Genomic DNA, 26,109 nt, shown 5'->3' on the forward strand with positions numbered 1-26,109 from the left:
CCCTTCAGAAAATTGTTCTCCAGTCACCAGAATTTTTGCTTTCTTATATGGAAATACATTTAATAATGTTTATCTAATAGTATGATTCACTGTAAGAAGATACAAAAATTAATATAATAGAAAACAGTGGTATCTAAAAACTTACCCTGCAGATGGCTCTGTGGTTATTCATGTTCTACTCTTTTGATCTCACATCCATATAATGGAGCCATAGATTTTATATTTGGAGCTTCATGGTGCATCTGAGCTATTTCAACAATAAACTGTGCACCAAGAGGATATATGGTTGATAAAGTAAAATTATAAATATACATTAATAATCAGTAACACCATGGGCCACACTGTTGTGGTTGAAGATAAAAACCCCAGCAAATATGTTCTACCCAAAGACTACTGTGCTCTCTAGCAAAGCAGGAGACTGTATACTAACACAGAAAACAGTCTTCACCAAAGATAATATGTTCCTTCTGAGGCAATGTGGGAAGGAGAATAGAGGAGGGAACATCTCTTTCTCCTGTGATTTTTCCCCATGTCAAGCTGATTTGTGGCCTTCATTCAGCAGAACATGTACAGAAATTGCAATCAGGCAGACAGAGGTCCAGGCTTGATCCCTTCCAGATGAAGTTTGCCTTTGTGGGTGCAGAACCAGGCCCATCAGCCAGCTGTCAGGCTGGGAATCAAATTGCTTCTTTGTAAAAGAGCAGTGAGCAGTGCCAAACTCCACAGACTTGCCTGGAAAACCTTTGTGGAAAGTCCACTGCTCTGGTCCTCTTAGTAAACTTTTCCCTGAGAGGCCACTCTCAGTCCTAATGCTTTTTGATAATGCTTTATCCCAGAAGTCTGGCGGAACTTATAACCCAGAAGCAAAGCACCTCTATGCAGAATTGGCAATAATCTCCAAAATGGAGCTATGTCATACTGCTTAGATCTCACAGCCCTAAGAAGGCCTCTGTAGATACAGTTTGTGGTAACTGGGAGTGGGGCTGTGGCCGAGCCTCACCCCAAGCTGTGAACAGCAGGTGAGCAGCATTGAAAGCAATGAGACAATCACCAAAGGGAACAGAGGGCACACAGATGCAATGCATGAACATGAGGGGTATAAAAGGTTGGGTTAAAGAACAAAAGGAGCAGATGCTTGCAGCCTTTTGATGTGATATGGTGCTACTCTGTATGGGTGGGTGCCTGAGGTCTTCTGATGTGGTATGGTGTTGCTCTGTATGGGCAAATGCTTAAAACCTCCTGAAGTTGTGTGGCGATATTCTGTGTGCCATGGCCATCTCAACTGCGGCATGTGCTGTGGCATATGTGGCAACAGGCCTCCAACTTATTCTTAGAGAAGCCGTTTGTGTTTATTGCATGAGAGGAGAAATAACTTCTAGATCACATATCCAGCACTAAAAGGCAGTATAGCTGAGAGGAAATGTTACCTTGTTTAACAAATTCAGTTCTTTAAGAAAAATGCACTGGGGCTTTTTTAAAGCCCTCTGCACTGCATCTCTCACTGTTTGTTTTCTGAGTATAAAAAGCCATAAAGAAACAAATATTTAATATAATTGGTATATTATATATTAAAGCAGTTAGAGTGATAAAATTATTATGAATATTTATAAGAGCTCTACAACCAGTGCTAGAACCAATGAACATTGGCACTGTGAAGTCTACTGCTCTCAGATGGGATTTTTATACTTATGTACAACATATCAAATAGATTATTGTCATTTTCCTGTTTAAAAAAAAATCTACAGTCTCTCCTACTGTTTCTCCCCATGGACCATATGAGAACATTATAGTTTCATCTTTGTGAAGCCACTTTGCCACTATCATTAATTCTATTGATGTCTCTCCTGTGTTTGTCCTTCCAGCTGAGTGTTCAAAACAGCAGTAGTTCAAAGTCAGATACTTCCATTAGGGGCTCGTTTTACAAAAGTTAATTAGTCAATTTTCTTTCACACAGTAGCAGTAATTCTACAGAAGAGTTCACATAAATTTTAAAATACCCTAAACAGTTTTTTCCTTCTTCAGTGTTTAATTTGGACTTTATCAAAATTAATTTTCCTGCTTTTTTTATTCTATTGAAATAAACACCATCAAAGCACCCCAGGTACATTTCATATGTGCTGCTAATTATCTCTGAGCTGTACAGAAGTTAATAAACAGTAGAAATCTTCATGTAATAAACTAAATGCCCTTCTTTTGAAGAGAAAATTTAAATGAAAAATATTTAGTTAAAACTGTTATCATCTTATCATTTCAGATATCTTTGTACAATGGATCTGAGTTTATATGGTAAAAGAGCATATAATTAAATATAAATGGACATCGAAGCACACCAGATGTAACCAACAGAAATATTCTGGTTTATTTTTAAATGCAACCTCTGTGAAGTTAGAATCAAGCCTGTGCTCAAGTTTAAACCACTTTTCAAAGACACAGAAATTCGCCAAATTTCTTCTTCACTGACTTCCCTATCTAATAAGGAGCTGGCCCCTTGAGATAAGGAAAATGTCTGTAGAAAGAGTCCATAAAATTTCACTCAGCCAATTCAGCACTAGGTATTTCTGAAGCACATAACTTATAATAATTTTTTACCTCTTTATTAATACCAGTAAGATCAGACACACATTATCCATGTGCTGTATAAATTTGTGGTGTCTTTGGCAGCTGTTTCCAACACTGTACAGTAAGTTTCTAGCTTGAGCTTCTTGATGATTATTTTTCACTCTTCAATATTTGCCCTTTTGTCATCTGCTACCAAAAACTCAAAAAATGCACATTCTTGTCTTTTTATGTTATAATTAAATATTAATAAAATTTCATTATTTTATGAAGTTATATGTAAAGAGAGATGCCACCTGCTCAAATGACACAAAAGATAACTTCATCTTCCTACCTTCTATATGAGATGTACATGGATAGAATTCTACTTTGGTTTACCCATAATTTTGTTTTACCCATATTTGAGAAATGAAAGCATATAATTTTTATTTAAATAATTAATTAATTCAAGTTATGACATATTTCTGCTGAGACCCCTAATTGTTTTTACCTAAAATCAGGGTTTCATATGAAGGAGCACATCATATCGAAGATCATAGTATCACAGAATGATTTGGGTTTGAAGTGACCTTCAAAGGTCATTTAGTCCAAATCCCTATCAATGAGCAGGGGCATCTTCTACTATGTCAGATTATTCAGAGTCCCATTCAACCTGACCTTCAATGTTTCCAGAGACGAGGCATCTACCACATCTCGGGCCAACTTATTCCAGCGTTTCACAATTCTCACTGTGAAAAATTTCTTCCTCTTATCTAAACTGAATCTACCCTCTTTTACTTTACAAACATTATCCCTTCTATTGCTATATAACCTGCTAAAAAGTTTGTCCCCATCCTTCTTATAAGCCCTTGTCATGTTGAAAGGGGAGATTTTCTCGACCCTTGGTGTGGGGAGTTTACTCAGCCCTCAGTATTTACTTTGTCTGTTAGCACCCCGGAAAAGCCAAGACCCTTGTGTCCAGCCTGTCCGTCAGTGTCCCATTATGGGGACCCTTCACTGAGCAGTCCAGCTAGATTGGAAAATGGCTTGATTGACTCATTGTTCTGGTTTGAAAGCAAAACCAGTGAGAGACTCTTAAGTCATAAATACAATTTATTGGGAAAAGGAAAAAAAAAAAAGACAAAAATACATGCAATGATACAAAAGGAAGACCACTGACAAAGTCAGAATACAACCTGGCCAGCGTGCTGGTAGCAGTCCAAATTGGAGTGGCAGATATGGTTGCTGTGTCTTCTCGGAAACCTATGGAAAGGCTGCTTTTCTGTCTAGAAATCCCTGGATTTATCCAGGTGGGAATGCCTAGCTTCTCCCCCTGGGCGGAGCATCTCACAATGGGCTGATGTTATTTTGAGTCACAAGGTGTGTTCTTAATCACCTGTTAAACAGAACTGGCTCCTGGAGAGTGTTATCTCTGAGTCATGTGGCAAGACATTGATGGGCCCATTAACAGGAGATAAGGAAAACTGTCCAGATGCAACTGCTACTGGGATGGTAATAGGAAACATCTTGGTGCTCAGTCTTGGACACTCATTCAGGGGCACACACCAACAGCATGAGGGAGACCCTTCAGCAGGCCTTCCCACCTTGTGATCCCTCACTGGGTCTTCCACCGCATTGAGTATGTTGCCTTCTGCCAGTGACTGCCAGCGCCTGTGAAGGACTCACACCAACAGTTCACAGACCAACATTCCTTATTAATATAAAATTGTGAAAGGTTAAGTTTCAAGGATTTTCAATGGTAGTATCTGACTGCAAAAACATCTTCAAAGCAATACACAGAAAAGGTAAGATCTGCAATAAAAACATTCAACGTGGACAGAGTACAATTCTTATCCAATAGGTGTCCCTATGGGGGAGAAGACAGGTTCAACCTATTGACTGATCCTAGGAGTTATGATAGAGTCTTTCCTAACTTTTCCTCCATTGTCTACTTGTTTTTATACTATCTCTCTATGTTTAGGTGGAGCTTGAGTAACTCTAGTCATACATACCTTTGTTACTGATTGGTGTAAAATTCTGTCACTTCACTTTTAAAGATACAGTCAAAAAAATAGCACACACCTTGGTGGGGTATAACTTTGTTGTGAAGGTGCACAATGATCTTACAATCAGGCTATAATGAACCAAGTTCATCAGAGGAATGAGATTTTTCCAGAGTTGCTAGCTCAGCAGCAGGATATCTTTCCCTATCTCCCCTGGCTGACAGGTACTGTGCAGTTTCTCAGCTGCAAAGCACCACCGAGTTCCCCTCCCTGCAAGGATTTCAACAGCGCCTGGCTGTGGTGTCTCCACTCTGCTCCACCCTCCATTCCACCCCCCTTAGCAGGTGCCTATAGTTCCAGTTCATGTGTATCGGGAATTATCATGGAATAGGTTTTGAGCATGCCAACTGCATTCCACCCAGGGAGAAATGATTGTAATTTACCCTATAATTGCCATACCTAATTTCTGTCAGGATGTGGGTATAACTTCTCAGCTTCCTCTAATTTTACAGCCAGTCATCTTTCCACAGTCCTCTTTAATGAAAGGTCACAGGAAGATCTTCTCAGAACCTTTTTTGCTCCAAACTGAACAACCCAAACTCTCTCACCCAGTCTTCTTAGGAAAGCTGCTCCAGCCCTCTGTAGCCCTGCTGGTGACCCATTCCTATAATGTCAATGGCTTTCTTGTAATGAGGATCCCAGAGTTGGATGCAGCACTCCAGGCGGGATCTCACCAGAGATCAGAATTACCTCCCTTGACATGCTAGTCACTCTGCTTTTTATGCAGCCCAGGGTACAGTTGGCTTTCTGGGCTGCAAGCACACATTGCTAGCTCATGTGTGGCTTTTCATCCAACCTCCAACCCTCTCTACTAAGCTGTTGTCAATCCCTTTCCCCTTAGCCATGTTAGTACCAGGGGTGTCCCCAACCAATGTGCAGGACCTTACATTTGGCCTTGTTGAACCTTGTTGTGAGTTCTCATGGACCCACATCTCAAGTTTGTTCAGCAGCCTGGATGATGTCCCGTACTTCAGGTGTGTCACCTGCACTGCTCAGCTTGGTGTTGTCTACAAATTTGACAAATATAATAAGTTAGGACCAATTAATTTTCTCTTTTAAGGTTTAAAGTCACTTATGTGCCCTGGTGTATTGTAGGTTAATTATCAATATTATAAAGTTTTAAGAGCTATCAGTTCAAATAAGAAAGTGAGTGAAACATTCTCCCCAAATAAATCCCTCAATCCACTAAGAAGCTACACTTTTGTTGGTTATAAGCTAAATTTTTATATATTTCTTGCAGTTATTTTTCTCATTGTGAGTGACTTCTAGAATTTCAGTTAGGAATGAACTTTATATACAAAAATATGTAAGCAGATTTTTTTTTTTAAATTAAGCTAAGGATTTTATTTTCTTTATTTAAACAATTTTCAGAGCTCCATCAGTGCAGAAAAATAAAAATACTCTTTATTTTTAAGCATTTAGCCTAGCAGCATGTTCACAGTTCTTGAAGCCTTTTTGTCACAAACCAGTCACTCCAGTTCCTAATGTTAAAAATACCTATAGAAAAATTTGAAAATAGAAACACTTCTAAGGAGGTACACATAACTCAGATTGTATTTGTGGAATGGGGGGTAGCAGGGAGGAGTGGGCAAAGAAGGAAATATGAGCATAGGAATTAACAGCATAACAGAATAATGTAAGTTAAATCAAAAATTGAAAGCACTCATACCCAGTTTAATGCCTGAATTTTGGGTTGAGTTGGAATTTTCTCCATGTACTTTAAAAGGGGTAAAGAAGTCTACACATGAACATCTTCATTTTGCAAGCCATCTTACCAGGCAAGTGAAAACTGTGGAGGAAAAAAAGAAAGGTTATCATACCAGTATGCCATGGAGGTGATTACAATTAAGCTTGTTTGTGGAAAGTGCTGGCTTAAACATCCCTAAGACTTGTCCTTCAATTATCCTCAAAATGATTCAGGCATAGTCTAGAAATAGTCATTCAGGTCCTGAATGCTGTCTTGACAGCAATACCTTTCACTGCAGGTGCAGAAAAGTCACTTTCCTAGAGGAAAAGGAAAATGTAGTTTTCACAACTACAGTCATAATTCCATCTCTGAGAATAAATTTTTTTAAGTTAACCTGTATCCACTAGAAATAGGGACTAGACTTCAGTAAACTTATTTGAAGTTCTTTCTTGCAGAATCGACTTAAGACATGGAAAGAAATAAGATACTGGCTAAACAGTTTTTACCAATAAATAGTAATGTTTAGTGACTGGGTAGGTAAAAGGTTGAGTCTAGTCAGGGAGAATTTCCAAATGGGTCCTCATGAAAAATACTCATGAAGGAGAAACTCTTATAAATTTGTATAAGTACAGTGGCAGAAAAAATGAGATCAAGGAAAATGTATGCCCGCTGCTGAATGAGGTGGATGACATTCAGTGTCTGTGCTCTGGTTTTCACTTATAATATGTGCTTTTAAATTTCCCAAGTCCTGTGCCAGGTGGAAAAATTTAGAGGAATGAAATACTATTAGTTAAAGAGAAATGCCAACCAGGACCATTAGGCAATGAAGGTATTTATAAATGTTCAAAGGGCTTGACAGGATACATCCATAGAACATGAGGGAGTGGGCCAATGTAACCAAATCATGATAAAGTGTAGGTAGCTTCATCTAATACTGGCTTGCATTATTAAAAGCACAGAGATCAGGTCAAGTTAAATCATCAGTCCCTTCTGCTCAGCACTTGATAAGCTTCCTGTGTTGAACTTCAATGTACAAAAAATAAGACTGACAAAATTGTAACAAGTCTAGGAGAGAGCTATCAACATTGTGAAAACTTTGCAGCATATGAGGAAAGGGTGAAGGATCTGTCTTTGTTAAGCCTTGAAAACAGAGAGCTGAATGGGGACATAATTATTTTCTTCATCTTCTCACTGGGTGATCACAATCAGGCTTGAGCCACATTTTTCTCAGAAGTGCATGACACTGGAGTGAGAGGCAACTGGCAGAAGTTGCAACAAAGGAAATTATGGGCTAGGTAGTAAGAAGAAATTGTTCATAATATAGTGTGAGTGTACTTAAGTGCTGCAACAAGTTGCCCATAAAGACTGTGGAATTGTCATCCTTGGAGATGTTCAGACCTCAAGTAGACAAGATCCTGAGCAACCAGCTTGCATTGAAAATTTGACCTGCTCTGAGCAAGGAGTGGGACTCTATGACCTTCAAAGTCCTCTCTCAACCTAAATAATTCTGGAGTCCTATGAATGTAAAATATATTGGCATATAGGATAAATCATGTTTCTATAGGTTTGCCTGAGATAAGGTTTGTGAACTGACTAAGATAGACAAATCCATATATACAGTTACCTAAAACATGCCCTCTTGTTTTTACCTCTTATTACCTTTCACCTAGTAGTGTCATATTTAACCAAACATAACATCAAGGACAAGGACAGTACATAACAGTGAAAGGTGTTCTGGAGATCAAGGGGAAGGAAATCAGGAAATGTCAGGGATGTGTGTGGGCATTGTCATAACAGAGTGATGCAGGAATAAAAATGCAGAAAATAAAAAGGAATATACAGCTACTGGAGAACATTGTGTTCTTCCAGGCCTTGGAAGATAAGTCACACTTATTCCGTAGGCTATCGTGCTCCTTTTACAGCTAGGTCACTTTGGAGATGGCAATCTGCTTTAGTTATCTGCTGTTTCAATCATTGAATGCAGAGACTCACAGTAAGGGATTTGCATCAGTGCAGTTCCCTTGAAGCTTTCACTTGACCACCTAAGTACTGTTCATTTTTACAAAATATATATGTCAGATAGGGAATCAGAGATCGCTGTAAAGGGAATGCTTAAAAGACTGAGAGGTAGGGCCAGCTTTAAACTTTAAAACAAACTTGAATGAATTAATTCACAAACAGCATACTTAATGCTAGTAGTTTTGAAGATTGTTAGGCATTGTCAGTACACCTACATACTGTTACTCTGTAACATTTGCATTCTAAATTCTCTGTGATCACTCAATGCTGTGGAGCTGGTACTGAAGGGTTAGTGCTGACGGCTGTGGTCCCTGGTGTACTTAACAACAAAGGTCAAGGTAATCTGTCTCATGAGCTCTTTGATGAGAGAAGTCATTACTGAATTGAGCTTGTCTTCTGTCTCCATCCTTCCTCTGTAGATTTGATGGTTTGCAATATTTTATCTCCCCCAAGCACTCCCCCGCCCTTCAAAAAATGATGGTCTCCTCCTGGTACTACTTGCCTTGGGGTTTTTACAGTATTTTTTTTTTTTGTAGTCAGCAATATATTCTGCCTATTTTCTGTGCTTTATGCTAATCTTGTTCTTTGGCTACTATCTTTTTACTTGTATGAGTCACTACAATGCATCTTTCTGTCTTTGGTGGTCATGTGCACACATACTCACGTAAAATGTTTGTGCATTGTGAATCTGGTATACCATTCCAGTGTTCGGAAATACTTGCATGCTACTGTTGGCTATACTGTTTTATTGCCCTTCTAATGGGATCCAAGGCAAGTTTCTATTAATTATATTTAATCAGAGCACTTGTATGAGTTTTACAGGACTCTTTTGAGAAGCTAATATAAGCTTCAGATCTTCCCATTTCCTCTGAACAAATAATTTTAATTTATTTTATTTGACAGATAGAGTCTGCATGTGTAACAGAAACCCTGAACTATGTTTTGTGATTACTAGTTGGTGACAGTGTTTGTCTTGCAGGCTTTGTTATCATCACTGCCCAATTTCTCTCTCATGTCTACCCCTTTAAAATCTTTTTGCACACTCAGTTCTCCTGTTCGCATTTTTATCCCTTACAGCCAGTAATTCAGTAATTATCTCACCATTTCCCCCAACTCATATCCTTTTTTCCCCACAATTTTTCAACAGACATGGTAGATGAGTTTTGCGTCTCAACTGTTTTATCGTCTGCAAATATAGGCATGAAGAATAGTCTCAACTGGGTGCAACACTCTGCATTCTACCACACCTTTACTCAGTAGTAAAATACAAAACCCAAAGAAAATTCTACAAACTTTCACATTGCATTTTTATTTTGAGTTTTCTGTGTTTGTTTGTTTCTGTGTTTGTTATATCTAGTGCCTCTGTGCACCTGGATGGACAGGAGAATTTTGCCAATTTGCTGAAAATGCATGTTTAATTTACCGAAATAATTGTTCTGATGGAGCAACTTGCATTGATATGAGTCAACTGAGAGAACAACCTGTGTTTCAGTGTTTGTGTCCTCGTGATTTTACAGGTAAGACATATAGAAATCATGTAGATGCAAATCATCTAGTTTAATTTCCTTTTAAATATACAAATATAAGTATGCTGTATTAAAAAAAAAAGGATGAAAAAGTATTTGGAGAGTAATCACACCTCTCTGCATTTTCTGCATTTCTCTGCTGTGATGCCTATAAAATCTGAATGGAATTAACAGATTACTTTTGAATCTTCCAATAAAGGTTACAGTAAGAATAGTTCTAGAATTAGCTTTAGCTTCAGTTTAAGAGACTAAGTGTATGTCTACATATAAAAGTTTTGCATGTGAGCTATATGTCTGACATCTAATTATAGTTCCTGGATATCTAATTAATGAGAGAAATGGGGTTCAGGAAATTTGTTAGTTTTTATCAGCCTGTATTTACTCAGATAACTTTACTTAGCTTTTGAGAGCGGAATTCCACCTTCTATTTAAATACCTTAGTGGACCACCAGTGATTTCTAAAATTTAATTTGGTGTGGGATTAACTGATTCATTTTACATAACTGAAGCCTAGTCTTTGAGGTTCTCTGTATTATCAGTAAGTCAGTTTTTTAAAGAGGGATTATAACCACTGTGTCAGATATTTGTTAGTGATTGACACAATTTCTTCAGCAATATTTCTCTTTTAATTAGATACAAAAGAAGCCTAAGAAAGTAGCTTATATTAAACATACATGTTTTTTAAGTGGCAAAGAAAATAATTTCTGATTTTTCCTTCAGCCTTATCCTTTAAATAGAAGCTCATTGAAGCTGGATTCTAAAATCCTTCACTAATCTTTGTCTACAGAGGGAACTGAAAGAGAAGATACAAATGTGATTCACTGCAGGTTTAGGTAATATTATGGAAAGAGATATTAACCATATGTACATTGATTTAAAGATAAGTGCCAGAAATATTAAGAGAAATTTAAAAATCATTTGAAATATAGGAACAATATTTATTACCCAAAGAATGAAAATTAATTTAATCTAAAGAACTGATGGCAATACACAGAGAAAACAGACTTTAAATCTACTACCATTGAAAAAGAAATAATAGTTTAATAACCCAGAGTTTATCTATAAACCTTTTTTTTTTCACTTCTCCATTATTCCCTTTAGGATTTTATTTTTTCAGTCTATTTTTTCAGTTTTTAAAAATTGGTGCAACACCTATAATTATGTATTTGTGAATAACAGTAATGTTTCAGTATAATACTTCAAAGCTTTTGAGATAATTTAAGGTTTCTAGTGTACAATATTACCATGAAACAAAAGTTTAACAGGTTACAATAAATGGCAATAAATATATGCAATTAATAGAATTAAACATTGCCAAATACTGAGTCATGACTGAATTCAAGTGGAAACAACTTTATTGTTCAGGGACATCTTGCTATGAGGCCAAGATTCTTTTTTTGCAAATTCTTGTTGTGAGGGGTACTACATATTGCAATAGAATTTTTATTTTTTAAATTTTTCTGCTTTGTAATAACCAGTTACTTCTTCAGTCTTTATCCATTAAAAAAAAAATGTTTATACCTGTTTACTGTTTAATTTATGTATTTGGAAAGGGTAAGACTGAAGGAAAATGTAGTAGCAGTTTTGGTACATCTACGTGACTCTGAATTAAATAGTTTCTGCAACCAGAAAGGCTATTTAGTTTCACATCTATTGGTTCTTAATTGTGTTTTTAAATTATAATCACTACAGCTGCAGCTTTTGCATTAATGTTCAAATCATGTTTGGAACATCTTAGGGAACACAAAATATGACATGAGGTAACATTTTCAGCTGTGAAAAGCAGAACTTTGATTTAAAAAACTAATAAACCCACTTCAATTTGGTTCCATACTCTTTAACAAAACCTTGTAGAAATTTAATATATACACATGAAATTTTAAACTATAGTTTTTATTTCTGTTTATATGTAAAAAAAAATTGAGTCATTTACTCAGAAAGTAAATGTTAAGTTTAAATGCTCATAGAATAAAGGGTTATAATATATAGTTATTTTTGTTTAATAGGTGTCATTATTTTTGTGCTTTCAATTTCTTTCTACTGTTAGTTTCTTATTTTCATTTTAATTTTTCTCTTCTCTGAAAGTTGATAAAAACCTTCGAATCTACAACAGTGCTTGTAAGTAGTATCTTGAAAACATTGAAACCATCCATATCGGCAATTTCTCAGGTCCTGCACAGTAGACCAATTGTCCTTGAATAAACTTTCTCTAATTTATTGCTATCTTTCCTTGTGTGTAGAGCAATCATATTGGCAAGAATTGATTTGGCATGATAGACACTTCATTCTTATTTCACAGAAAAGTCCTGTAATTAAAATAATCTTACTACTGCTAAAATAAACTGAATCCCAAGAAAACTCACTAACTGGAGTTTAAAGTACTACTTCAATTGCATATTTTTTCCTTATCTTAAAACTTTTTATAACACTCATTAAGATTGTTCATAGATTTATCCACAATTTATTTTTTCTCTTTCATTGTTTTATTGAGACAGATCTTCTAATTTTTACAGGTATATGGGAAATTTATATAAACATGCTTTGATGGAGATTGCCCTATTGAACTGTGCAGGACACTTGAAACAGTATTCTGTAGAAGGTATCTCTGGTGCCAGAATAACTAATGTCCTAGAGAACGAGATATGGGATATAAAAGTTCCTGTATCTTTCAAAGTCTAGTTAAGGCAATGCTTATACTAGTGAACAAAAAAATCACATGGCCTAATTTTAATCCTTCTCTCTGGTCAAATGCGCATTTTTTGAATCTTTTGTTCTCAAGGATACAGTGGCGACATATTTTAACCTTGGTGGGCAGTTAAGTATCGAACATCTGGTTGTTCACTCTTCCCCAGTGAGGTGTTGGAAAGAATCAGAAGCACAAAAGTAAGAAAAGTTGAGATAAAGATAAATCATTAGGTCAAGCAAAAGCTATTCACATAGGTGAAGCAAAATAAGGAATTAATTCAATACAAGTTGTTAGCAGGCAAGAGTTCAGCCATTTCTAGAATATTTGGGGAAGGTCTCTATTTCATGTCAAAGTACAGTGATAATCTCCTCAGTCTCAAAACTCAAATAGATAAAAAGAATAGTACTTTTTTTCCCCACAGCTCTAATCCCTATCGTAAAGGTGAGCAAGTAAAGGAATTTTTGAAGCATCATGGGAGGTCCCTATATTACAGGAGCATACTGGAATTACACATCAGTATCTGTCTCAGCAACAGATGCTGCCATTTTAAGCTTTGTTCATTGCACTTTATATGTTATTGTGATTGTCACCTCTGAAAGAGAAATGGTTAGGGCACATAGATCCCAAATGTCAATGACCATGAAGTGAAATAATGGAATAAAAGAAGTCACTTGTTAAGTAGTGCTACAGGAATTCACTCAGAATACTTACATTCATAGGTGAATAAAAAGGGAACAGCTTGTTACTTTTCAGAAGACTCAGTTTTTTATTAAAGAAGAACTTTCAGAGATAACTGACAGAAAGCAATAATAACAACCAAAGCACTTCTCATTCTAATCCTCTTCAGCAGATACCCAGAAACCTTACCTGCTTTTTAAAATGCCTTTTAGGAGGTGTGTCCATATAGCATTAGTCCGGGTGAAAGGAAAACGGTTTTAGATAGTCTGTTCCTTTAACTTTTCTTGCAATGCAGCTCTCTCCCAATGCCAGTAAAAATCTAAGAAAAAATATGAGTTACACTGACTCTATAATTCAGAAGGATAGCATGTACTAAATTGGAAGGGCCCCACAAAGATCACCATGCTCAAGTCCTGGCTCTGCACAGGACCACACAAAAAATCACAACACCTGCCTGAGAACATTTTACAAATACTTCTTGAGTGCTGTCAGGCTTGGTGCTGTGACCACTTCCCTGGGGAGCCTGTTGAAGTGCCCAGCCACCCTTTGGTGGAAGAACCTTCTCCTGATATTCAACCTAAACCTTCTTCTACTCAGCTTCATGTCTTTTACTTGAATTCTGTCACTGGTCACCACAGAGAAGAAATTGGTACCTGCCCCTTCTCTTCCCCTCCTGAGGATGTTGAAAATCACATTTAGGTCTCCCCTCAGTCTCTTCTGAACAGACAAAGTGATCTCAGCTGCTCTTCATATAGTTTTCCTTCTAGGCCCTTTCATCTTATGGCCCTTCTTTGGATGCTCTCCAACAGCTTTATATCCATCTCATATTGTGGTGCCCAAAACTGCACCCAGGACTCAAGGTGATGCCTCACCAGAAAGTGTGTTGCAAGGACACTGATCCTTACTAAGACCCTTCATTTAAGATGATAGCATGATTAATTAACATGAAAACACAACAGTTTCAGTCCGTCTAGGGCATTCAACAGTACTAATTGTCATGAAAGGATAGAAAAGTAAACAATGAAAAAATAAAAAGGACACGTTACCCATACTGGCATAATATTTAATTTGAAGCAGATAAACTCCTGGACAATAAGTGAGGGCTAGGGCTAATGTCTGATGTTGTAGCATACTTGCAGTTACTCCAAGCCAACTATGATCTACAGTAGTTCAAGTCAAGAATTTTTTCTCAGGTCTTGATTTCCACACAAAATACTAAAGCTATTGAAATTTTGTGCTGGAAATACTTCTATAATTTTGGTATGCAGCAATCGCATGAAAAACCATTCTACGTGAAAATTCAAGGAGAAATGTAATATCAGTATTTAAGTTCTGCCTGCTTTTAAAATGGAACAAAATGCTCCCAGTGCAGGCAGATATTTATAGTGTGTTCATGTTTCCTAACAGTTCAGTTTCTGGTTTAATTTGCTGTACACAGTGTATTTTGCCCATTTGGGTAAGTAGGAATTTTGATGGAATTTTTGTTCATTAAGAATAGTTATGGTTAACTTAAAGATGCTGTTGTTTTTTTAAGAATCATGGCTATATCAAGGTCTGGATTTCTAAGCATATAATTAGTAAAGTTCTCAACTAGAAGACATGCTTTAAAATACGCCCTTAAACTTGGCATATGGAATCCTTCAGAGAGCTACATCTGCGCATGAACTCCAAAAATGTCTTTCACTCACCTCTATCAAGCTTGTATTTTTTAAGAGAAGTACATGATACTTGACTTTCTGGGACTATTAATCCAGAACTCAAACTAAAGAGGAATTTTACATAATTGACTGAATATTTTAAATGTAGAAAAGTTTCAGGGACATAGCAGGAGTGTTTCCTATTCACAATGTATTCCTGTGAAAGTCTGACCTCAAGTCCAGGTGCATGTTACATAGTTTACCATTTTATTCTCCTGCTTCCCACTTCCTACCAACCTACCATGCCTCATTTTATTAAGGCATATAACTCAAAGATTTACCTGTCAAGGAGTTAGAACTGTGCTGATTTGCTTTAATTTGTCTGGCTCTTCTGGGTTTACAGCTATTGATGTCTATCTTTTCCTTTTTAACTCATCTTTTCCTTTTTTACTCATTCATAGTAAAAATTAAAAGGATTTTTTCTTTTCCTCTGTGAATAGTTTGTAAGTCTCTTATTGAGAACATCACTTTATTATTCATTCTTATTCCCAAATATATAAATCTGCTGTTAGTGACAAGGGAAACTGTAGCTTTCTCTAAACTGAGAAGTAGCTGGATAGATAGTGAGCATTCAAATAGCTATATATCACCCTGAAAAAACCATCACATCATCAACAGAAAACATGAGGATTGTAGGTCTTTTATGCAAAATCAGTCAAAAAGTCTTCTGAACCTGAAGTGCTTAAATTAAGATTTACTGTAATAACCATGGAGACATTATTTTCTGCTTCTCAGCTGAACCTGTGCTTACTCGGCCAAGTACACAGTTTCAGACCTTGCCAAGGTACAAAAACTGCCAACAGCATTATAAATCACCTATCACACTAATGGGTTTAAAACATGATAAGGTGGGCAATGTAGATAAAATTATAGCATGTTTAAACGTATATAATGCATTGGAAAGATGAATAATGCTATAGTGTAGATCTTGTGACTGTTTTCATTACAAAGCTGATCTCTGTAGCTCTGTTTTAGTTCTTTAAAAGACCTCAGACTTACATCTTTTAGCTTTGAATATCAAATTTCCTCTTTAAAGTATGGCTATCCAGGCAAAACCTATATTGCTTCCTTTTTCTCAGATACAATGTACAACATCATTAGCTGGCATAACCTACTGTGTCTCCACTGAAGCTGGAATGATGTTAATCTATGAACTAAATAATCTAGACTTTCTTATGCTGTATTTCTACCTTTGTGCTCAGTAGTTGTTCCTTCTATTAAAAAAAAAAAACAAAAAACAAAAAACAAACGCGTTCTGTTGAAATATGATATACAATACCATTTTGTTAAAGACTTAAAGCATGACTTCAGCTTTGTTAATGATGTCTCTTATATTGTATATTTTTCTTATCAAATGAGCAGACTTCTTAGGCACTTCAAGAACTATCTTTTTTTTGGTTTTGTTTATTTGAGTTTTTTAACCCGAATCACATCAGAAACTTACATTCAGCAACAACTTCTATACTTTGGTCCTCACTCTGGGACTCTCTGAATTGCTGAGGTTTACTTTTTCTGCAATATATTTGCCTCCATTTCTATTTACTGAATAGAGGCAATATATTTGCCTCTATTTCTATGTATGTCTCACTTTAGAAATGTATTCCTTCAAAATATTTGACTTCAGATTTGTTTTCATGACACCTTTCTCCTCAGCATTTGCCACCAATTTAGTATAAACTCTGTATAGGAGATTTAATTTATATTTTAGATCAGAAAATTTAAGGTAAGAACATTAAATAATATTGAATTTCCATCAGAGTGCTGTATGCAATCCTATAGCCCTCAGCACAGGAAGGACACAGAGCCAGTACAGAGGACTGGAAGAATTCTGCTATGAGGACAGGCTAAGAGGGTTAGGGTTATTCAGCTTGGAGAAAAGAATCTCCAAACACCTTATTGAGGCATTTCAATACTCCAGCTTACAAAAAATTAACTGAGGAGGAGCTTTTAACAAGGGTCTGTAGCAATGAGAAGGGGTAATGGCTTTAAATTGAAAGAAAATTTCAATTTAATAAATTTACACTACACATAAGGAAGGAATTTGTCAGAATGAGAGTTGTGAAGCACTGGTCCAGGTTACCCAGAGATATGATAGATGTCCCGTCTCTGGAAGCATTCAAGGACAAGTTGGAGCAACCTGAGTTAAAGATGTCCCTGCTCATTGCAGGAGGCTTTGACTAAATGATCTTTAAAGGTCTCTTGCAACCCAATCTATTTTATTATCCCACGATCAATCTTTATGTCACCCACCCAAATTTGGACTGTTGCCTCGGTGCACTGACATTTATCTTTACTCCAGGCCCATAAACTATTATCTTATTCTCAATCCAAAATCCTTGTATCTAAATAATTAGACTCAATTTGCCAAGGAATATTTTCTAAAACTTAAAAAAGCTCCACCTCCTCTCTGGAACCCAAAAGTGATGTTCAAGCATCTTCCAGAGAGCAGCGGGACCTGCAAGTATGGTGCTTTTTTATCCAGGCTAGGTAGGATGCTCTTTCTGTAATCTGCCCTCTCTCAGTGGGTGTCTCTGTGAATGACTGTTCTGTATTATTTTATATTTCACTTAGGATGAGTGAAAAAGGATCAAGCTAGATGAAATTGCTGTGTTCCAGGCATGAAAATTGCTTTGCATATTCTCCTAATAACCTGTTGTGGTTTTTTATATGAACCAGATTTTTAAATGAAACATATAAAGGGTACTTTGACCAACAACAAAACAAATAAACAAACAAAACCTTCACAAGAGATTCTTTGAAGGAGAGGTCTGCAAAAGACTTTGCCACGAGATGAATCTTTATGACCAGATTTTCAGCTAAATCCTGAATGCAGCTAAGAGAAAGGACAGATAATCTATTAAGTGGTCAAAAGTCTAATTGCATGTTCCAGAATAATTAATTCATTTAAGAGCCAAGGTTATTAAAATACCTCTCAAACATTTTTAAAGACATTCCGTAAAAAGTAACTCAGCTAAAGACTGTGCTTAACCAACAGTTGCAGAAGAACTTTCAGAAAGGACTATTCCTAAGTGCCCTTAAATGATTTTACACATACATATATATATATATATATTCCTAAGTGTCCTTAAATGCATTCTAAACCAGGAGAAGGTAAAATTTTAAATGCATATTTAACATTTGACCATGTATAATTCATGCAGTAGTTGACAAATGCACTAAGTCATAAGCTGACTGTGGTCAGTGGAAGTCTTTTTGATCTTTTCAAAAAGCTTTAAATTCAGGTCCATATAAATAAATTATGACAGCTGGTAAATTTTGAGAATAAGCATAATAATGTTTACTTGAACTGGAAAATGTTCCTATTATACTTTGTATCCCCTTAGTCTCTGAAGCTGGGACAGTACCTAATGAACCTAGGTGTTTTACTTTGGCTGCTTTACCATATGTATGTCATGTATGTCTTTATGTTGAAAAGGTTATGTTGCTTTACCAAAAAAGGAAATAGTTTTCTAGAACATTGGCCCATGATATGGTATAAATATGCCTAATCATTTACACCTAATCAAAATCTAATCAGACTTAGTGCATGATGAGTTCTACTCTTGGAATCGCTATCTCCAATCCTAGTAAATTCTTGTTTTTCATGAGCTAATGGAAACTATCCCCTTTATATGTTAATTAGAAAATCTGTGTCATTATAAAATTATGACTGCATTGTTCTTGGGTTTACTTTATTTAATTTCTTTCTCTCAGAAGAATAACTCTTCTTCATAGGGATTTGTGAAACACCATCCTAAAATGGAGATACAAAGGAATTTTGGAAGTAAAATAACAGAAAAAATAAAATTAAGCCTGCGAATTTCAACAAAATAAATATTTTTAGATTATTTTTCAAATGCCATTGTAGATAAATATGTTCCTTCTGATGCCAGCTGCCATTTCAGATGGCTGTATCATTTTTAATTTTTTTTTTCATTAAATACAGGGATATGGTAGTGATAATCAATGAATGAGAAATTTCAGTATGATGTACTTTAGAAATCTAAAATTTAATAATTTAGTCTAGACAACTATAATTTAGTTGTCTAGATTTCATCTACAGCTGGGGAAGATTTTCCAGGTTCAAGTTTCCTCAACCCACCTATAGCAAAAATGTTTCCACCAATGAGAGCAATAACATGATCCTTTCTTCAATGTTTAGCTGTAGATAAAATATTTTTTTTATCAATATACAATTATATTCTGTTCTAAGAAGACTGAAAAAACACATATATTAATCTTAAATAAATCTTAATTTGAATATTTATGCTAACTAGTTTATAAAAGAGTTCTTGCTAATGTCAAAACCAAGTCATTTAAGCTTGATTGTTCAACTGTCAGGCAGAACTTTGAAAGCCTACATGTGTGAATGCCAGATCAGTTTTTTATTTCTGCTATTTTTAAATTATTTTCTCATTCACTGAAATTACTTTACTTAGAAAACCACAAAGATTTATCCCTATACCTAGTTTTATCTAGGAATAGATTTACTGCACAGTTCTACACAGTTCCAAGGGAAAATAAGGAAATATTCAGAATCCATGGAAACCTATCTAGCGGTTCCAATAAATATTACTGTAAATGGATTTAGTGTATTTGGAAATAAATAAATAAATGTAAAGTTCCAGGAAATGGAGTAAAACGTGTAATTTTTAAGTGCTTATAATGTCTGTACCAGGCTTGTCACTCTTTGATCTCTTTAGGTAACATGGAAAGAGCTGAGAATTTGAGAGGGCTCCACTCATATGACCCTTTTTGGATTGAGTTCAGGATGAGACAAATCATACAATAAAAGTGGAATTTTTCATGACCTGTAATGCAATGGCATGGATGTAAAAACCAACATGTCAGAGAGTGAACCGTAACTGCCCATGAGCAAATTTTTTTAACTTCCTACTAGCTTCTTGGTTTGAATGGTTTAAAAGTAATGGTTCAGTGATTATTTCAGCATGTGCACATGTGTGTACATATGCAATAAATCTAATTGGGTGTTACAGCTGCCTTCAAAGTCAGGGAACAAAAAAACATACAAAAAAAAAAGTCTTGAGTTGTAGCTTCATTAAATTACTTTGGAAAATAAACATTTAAAAATAATTATTATACAATCCAGTACTTGTGCACTGAAGAGAAGTGTTAGGTCATGTATTCTTTTTGTTTGATAAACTTGTTACCACACGACATAGCAAATTTAAAAAGTTTACATTTTTATGGCAGATCATCTTTATACACTCTATATTAGCACATTGGTTGTTACACAATTTCTGAAATAAAAGAGAAGAATATTAAATTGAGAGTGGAAGTACAAAAATACACTAGAGCAGAATACAAAAATAGAAGATCACATAAAACTAAAAATATCTCTAGCAGCTGTAAGTGCAGCCAAAGTCTGAGGGAATGCAGATTCTATTTCATAGGTTAAAATTTTTGGGTCAATTAAAAATGAAACACACTAGAAATGCTGGCTTTACTACACTGTGCAAAATAGAATGCAACTGTGAGTTATAGTCTTTTTAAGAACCCTCAGGGACATATGTGATAAAGTCAGACTTAATGGTACATAAGGCTTTCAATGATTCTGTTATGTTGAAAATCTTTGTTATGTGCAGGGTAGAGGCACATCATATATGCACCTAAAGCCAAAAATGTATTGATGACATAACTGAAATATTAAAATTAAAATCATTATCAGCGCAAAATTAACTGCTGCAGAAAATGAGTGGAAATGCAGTTTCAACACAATTTTTATTTTCTGTCCCTTTTTATGATATTATTCTCACCCTTTACCCTCCTCCTCCAGATCTTAAGGTCAATGGTTTCATAGTGCTGCTATTGGAAGCAATGTGGCAGAGTGTATAGTCTTTCACTGGAAGGAATGTGATATTCATACTGGTGGTTTCTTCTTCATCTCCAGGATCCATTTCAGGATCTTGGGGTGATTTCTATTTGTCCACTTGCACATTTTTTCCATTGGACTGCAGTTCTATCTTAGATCTTAATTTACATTTTATGGTAGGTCTAACATATATTAAATAAAATTTGTGGTTTTTGTTATCATTCAGATCAGTTTTGTCCAGCTAGAGGTCTTCATTCTTTAACTGGGCACTGGTGACTTGCCTATTATTATGGGGTCTCCCATCTCTGATCACTGCAGTGCTCCTCACATCACATCCTCTGTCCCTACTTGTCAAGGTCTCTTATTATGGTACTAGCCTTCTATTTGTATACAGCACTGCAGTAAGCTAGTAAATGCAATTGTACTTATAACATCTACTTGTTCTTATTTATTTAAACTTATAGTTATTCCATGTAAAGATAAAAAAACTAAAGCAAATCAGAAGAAAAAGCTATTGTCACAATTAGACCAAGTAAAACACCACTGCAGGAAGGTCTGATGACCCTCAGTTCTTGCAAATTCAGTGCAAAGGTTATGTTCTATTGCTAGAAAAGGCAGTGTTGTTCTGAACGGCTATGGGGAAAAAAGCCCTCAGCTTACTTTTAGAATTTATATTGAATTTGCCACTTTTCTTTCTTCTGGTCCCAAAGTCCATTTAAAAGATTCCTCACTCTACTGATGTTTTTTCAACAATGTTACATTTTAGTCTTTTTAGAATTCTTTGGTGAATTTTACCAGAATTAGGTTATTTGTGGTAATGTATTTAAATATACTAATAAGCTTATTATCAGGTATAGACATAAGTACATTAATTTATCTGTTTCTTAGCTGGCTGGTATGAACCACAGAGCTATGTAGTTATTTTAGCTAATCATGGATTCTAAGCTAACAAATACATGGATGACAAGCAAGGTATATTCTTTCAGGTTTAGTGTGTTAATGCAATTAAATGTCCCATCCCACGGTACACAGACAATGGAAGTTGGAAGCTGCATAAAAGGAACATAGAGAGATTACATGTGTGCATATGGAGTTAGAAAAGCTAAAGATAAGCTGGATATTAAAAGAGCAAGAATCAAGGAGGAAAAGAAAGTTTCCTCTAAATATATTGGAAGTAAAAGAAAATTAAGGAAAATAATTAAACCATTTAACTTTTAAGAACATATCCTTAGGTAAATAATGTATAAGGTCATTTACAAAAATAAACAGTGCAACAGTAGTTAATAAGTAGTCTTTAATCAAAAATTTTCCCTCCTTCTAATGTTGTAAAATCTCTTTATTTCCCCTTTTGTTCCTTGGGCCTGCTGAACTTATTCCTGATAGAAGAATAACATGCTTAATTGTGCACAAAAATCTTGTTTGAGTTCTCTAAGTACTGCATTTCTCAATTACTCAGCCCTTACTCACTATGAAGTGATAATTAGGCATTAAAAGCTAAGTGGATTACTGTGGAGATCTCTCCTGATATCCATTTATCACTTAATCAGACTTTAATACCATAAATTATGCATTTCTCAGCAGTATTCAGACTCCAATAAATTCTATAACAATTTGGAGTTACTAGGTTTTCTTGACCTCATTGTGGCAGAGAAAAGTCATAAAGTTTGCTTAAAGGATACAGCCACTGTAAGAATTTCAGATTTATAGCAAAATAATTCTTGAAGCTGTTGGGTTGCACTAATATTTATTCATAAGGGTTTCTTGGACAAGACAATTCTATCCTCATGAATAAACATGAAAAAGTTGATCCAAAATACATATTGAGTTGAAGTTTTTTTCCCAGCTTCTGTATTTTGCTCCTGATTTTGCCTTCCAAACGTCATTAAGGAAAACAAACCAAACCCCACAAATCCTAGGAGATTGTAACTTCCTTAGCACATTCAGTTGCTTTTGGAATGAAAATATTTATTTATGTATTAACATGCCTTTTTGCTGGCCACCATTACAGGAAAAGTGGCTTTCTAAAAGTATTCATCATGATGAAATCTCCCCAGAAATGCAGATACTTTGGGTTACCATTAGAGTCAATATGAACAGAGCAAATGAGAGTCTTGCAAATGGAAGCTCAGGTTGCCCATAGTTTCCCATATAATGTTACATATATAATAATAATAAATAGCAAGAAGTATCCAATTACCTATTTACCTATGTTCTCTATTATTACATAATATTAAAAACATTTTTAACACAGTAAATTTTATAAATTATAATAAAATATAATCTTGGCTGTTAAAAATTTGATTGATGTTATCACTGGATGATTTTTAACTGAGAACTGAAAGGATAGAGTAAATGTCCTTAAAAGCATGCTGGTCAACCTCTCTGTAAAAACATGAGACGGCACTTGTGGTTTAGCACCTCTTGGTCCAAAATAGAGATTTTTGGCCAACAAATCACAACATATTCCTGTTTGAATTTACAGAAGTCCATGAGAAGCAGTCTTTAGGTCTTAATTTGGGACTCCATTCCAGCATATTAAAAGTGAATGAAATTGGCAGAAAATACTGAAGGAGAGACATAGTCATTTCTGACCAAATTTTATCCTATTAATTTGTGTTTTCCTGATGTCTCTAGCTTTAGATAAAAAGGATAGGTGATCAAAAATTTTAAAACAATTTTGTTATTTGAACTAACTTTATTTCCCTTTTTTTGACATATGAAGATTTTGAAATAAAATATTAACTTCTGACTCAAAATTTTACAGGACATATTATCTGATTTAAGAAATTATCTGCATTTCTTGTATATTCCTTCCAAACATTTTTCTCCTGTACAGCTCTTCTATGTTTTCTGCTTAAGCCATAAAGTAAAACTGATTACAAACAAGTTGGTGGTAAAAGCATCAGTAATTTACATTTACTGTATTTTCTGAAGTTTTCCTCTTCAAAATATCTCAGAACTCCTGAACCTTCTTCTACTTTTCTCAGCAGTAAAGATTTTTTACCTTTTCTCTATTCTTTATCTTTTCTAAATTTGGAAACTGCCCCCCATCCTTGTCTGCCCACCAGCCCCCCCCCCCCCCCCCCGCCCCGCTCCAAATTCCTGCTGTAAAAATAGTATATCTGAAAAAAAAAAATCAAGGAAAACAAAACAAAGCACATCAATAACAAGAGAAAAAAAAAATCAAGAATGCATACACAGATTCACTATATTTTTTTAAGAAAGATTTCTTAAATCTTATTATTTTTTAAAAAAGAATAAAAATAAAAAGTGAAAGTGCTAATTGTTTTCCAAGACTAATGGTTTTCCAAGACTAATGGATGATCTTCCTTATTGATTCATATCACATCGCATGAGATCTATTTCTCTTCAGTACATTTTTTTAAAACTGTCCGGTTACAAGTTTAATTATTTGTTCCTGCTGGGCTAAAAGCAGTTTTCAGATAAATGAGCAAGTTGTTCAGTGAATCACACTAACGGTTACCTCAGATAAATGTGGACTAGCATTTCCTAGCAAAATAGAGCTCAGAAAATACATAATGAAATACATATATAATAGGGCATTACCTCCATTTTCAGGTATTTTTTTCCAGAGAAAATCCACCCCTTCAGCTCTGTATCCCCTTCTGGATACATCCTAAATTGTTTCAAATGCTGAAAAAGTATTTTTGGTTTGACCTTTTTTTTAAAACACTGAAATCTATTTTTATATGTGCAAGTGGAGCGGAAGAGTCTGAAAACATACACAAGATCTTTAACCAATATTCCAAAGATCTTATTTAAAGAAAGTTATCCTATCAATAGTACTAATATGACTTATTGTGTTTCCTTAAGAACGTGATATTAATTCCTAATCATTTTAGGACTTTTTTTTTCCCTATTTCAGGAGAATTCTGCGAGGTGCAAATTGACAACTGTGGTTCCAATTCATGTGAAAATGGAGGAACATGTATTGGCTATGAAGATCATTTTAAGTGCACTTGCCCTATAGGTGAGCCATTGGTAATTTTTTTCTAACAAAATAAATAAAATATTATCCAAATATTTATGTTAAGAAATAGCAACATAAAAGTAGAAATGTATGTCAACAAATGTAGTGAACATTTTTATGAAAAAAGCACTTTTTCTCTTTGTTCACAAAATAAAACTGCCAAATAACTCTACTAGAGTGGTGTTAACTGCTAACACCCTGAACAGACATAATGTCAATATTTTGAATGAACTGTGATTAAACATTCTCTTTGTGGTGCAGGTTTTGAAGGTGAAAGATGTGAACTCGATATTGATGCCTGCTTATTCAACAATATAAGCTGTGCCCCAGGAGCACTGTGTATGGATAAATCTCATGGATTTAATTACACATGTTTATCACCATGTATTGGAAACACAGAGGTAGGATAAAGCGATATATTCTCCCCAGTGTTTTTTTGGGAAATCAAACAACTTATTCTAATAGCAGTGAGCTGATGAAGCCTCATTTTGCACAGGTTTCCTAAACATAGTACTCATTCTTGATATATTCTCATGCTAATTTCCTTTTTCCTGTGTAACATATGCATATAAAAGTGCATGATCTGACTGGTCGGGTTACTATCCAACAAACCATGTAATGTCTGAGCTCTGCCTTTCTTGTTCTTTATAGTTTTTGTCACTGATGTCTCCTTCTGTCCCCTACTTGCTGTTGCTGTATTCTGAAACTTGAAGAACTTTAGGCAAAATCTCTTTGCAATCTTTGATATGTTTAAAAGATACCAGATAGAAGGCTGATGGTACAGCAATGCACAGAAAAAATGATAAGCAGTTTCATTTCCATTACAAAGAAAAATAACAAACTGTATTCAACAACAAAAAGGCAAGACTAATTACACTTCAATGGGAGATGAAAATGCAGTTAGAAAGAAATCTAGATTTGCCTTGCAAGTTACTCTTCAATGCTCACAGCATATGGAAATGAATACTACTTCTGCACTTTCAAAGTTTTATAGAAGAAATGTATTTGTTATATCCTTCTCACAATCCTTTATGACCTTTTAAATTACATTTGGGCAGGATTCATTCATATTGAGGTGGACTTTGAGATTTTGGTATGGGTTAAACCAAAATACTGTTGCACTTTTTTATTATAGTTATTTTATAAGCTCTGTACATAATGCGATATAGCCTTCCAAACAAGTACACAAACATGTTAATGAGTGTTTTAAAGGCTTTATCAATTCTTTTATTGAAATATATTCACCATAAAAATATACTATGCATAGCAGGCAACGTATTTACAAAGAGCAATCAATATTTATGTCACCTTGAAGTCCATGAATAGACACTTGTAAGTGAATATGAAATATAGCACTGAAAAACTCACTGGCTCAAAGGTTTATACTTAAATTG

The 26,109-nt window shown here is 35.1% G+C and overlaps 1 protein-coding gene across 1 annotated transcript in view; it reads left to right on the top strand.

Moving 5' to 3' along the window:
* The window catches only part of EYS (eyes shut homolog), a 725,122-nt gene that overhangs the window by 62,815 nt on the left and 636,198 nt on the right, over positions 1-26,109 (top strand). The window contains 3 exon segments of the mRNA XM_053974015.1: positions 9,662-9,821; positions 24,611-24,715; positions 24,977-25,116. Of these exon segments, the coding sequence (XP_053829990.1) occupies positions 9,662-9,821; positions 24,611-24,715; positions 24,977-25,116 (405 nt within the window).

The sequence above is a fragment of the Vidua macroura genome, chromosome 3, assembly GCF_024509145.1.
Source record: "Vidua macroura isolate BioBank_ID:100142 chromosome 3, ASM2450914v1, whole genome shotgun sequence".
Lineage (NCBI taxonomy): Eukaryota > Metazoa > Chordata > Aves > Passeriformes > Viduidae > Vidua > Vidua macroura.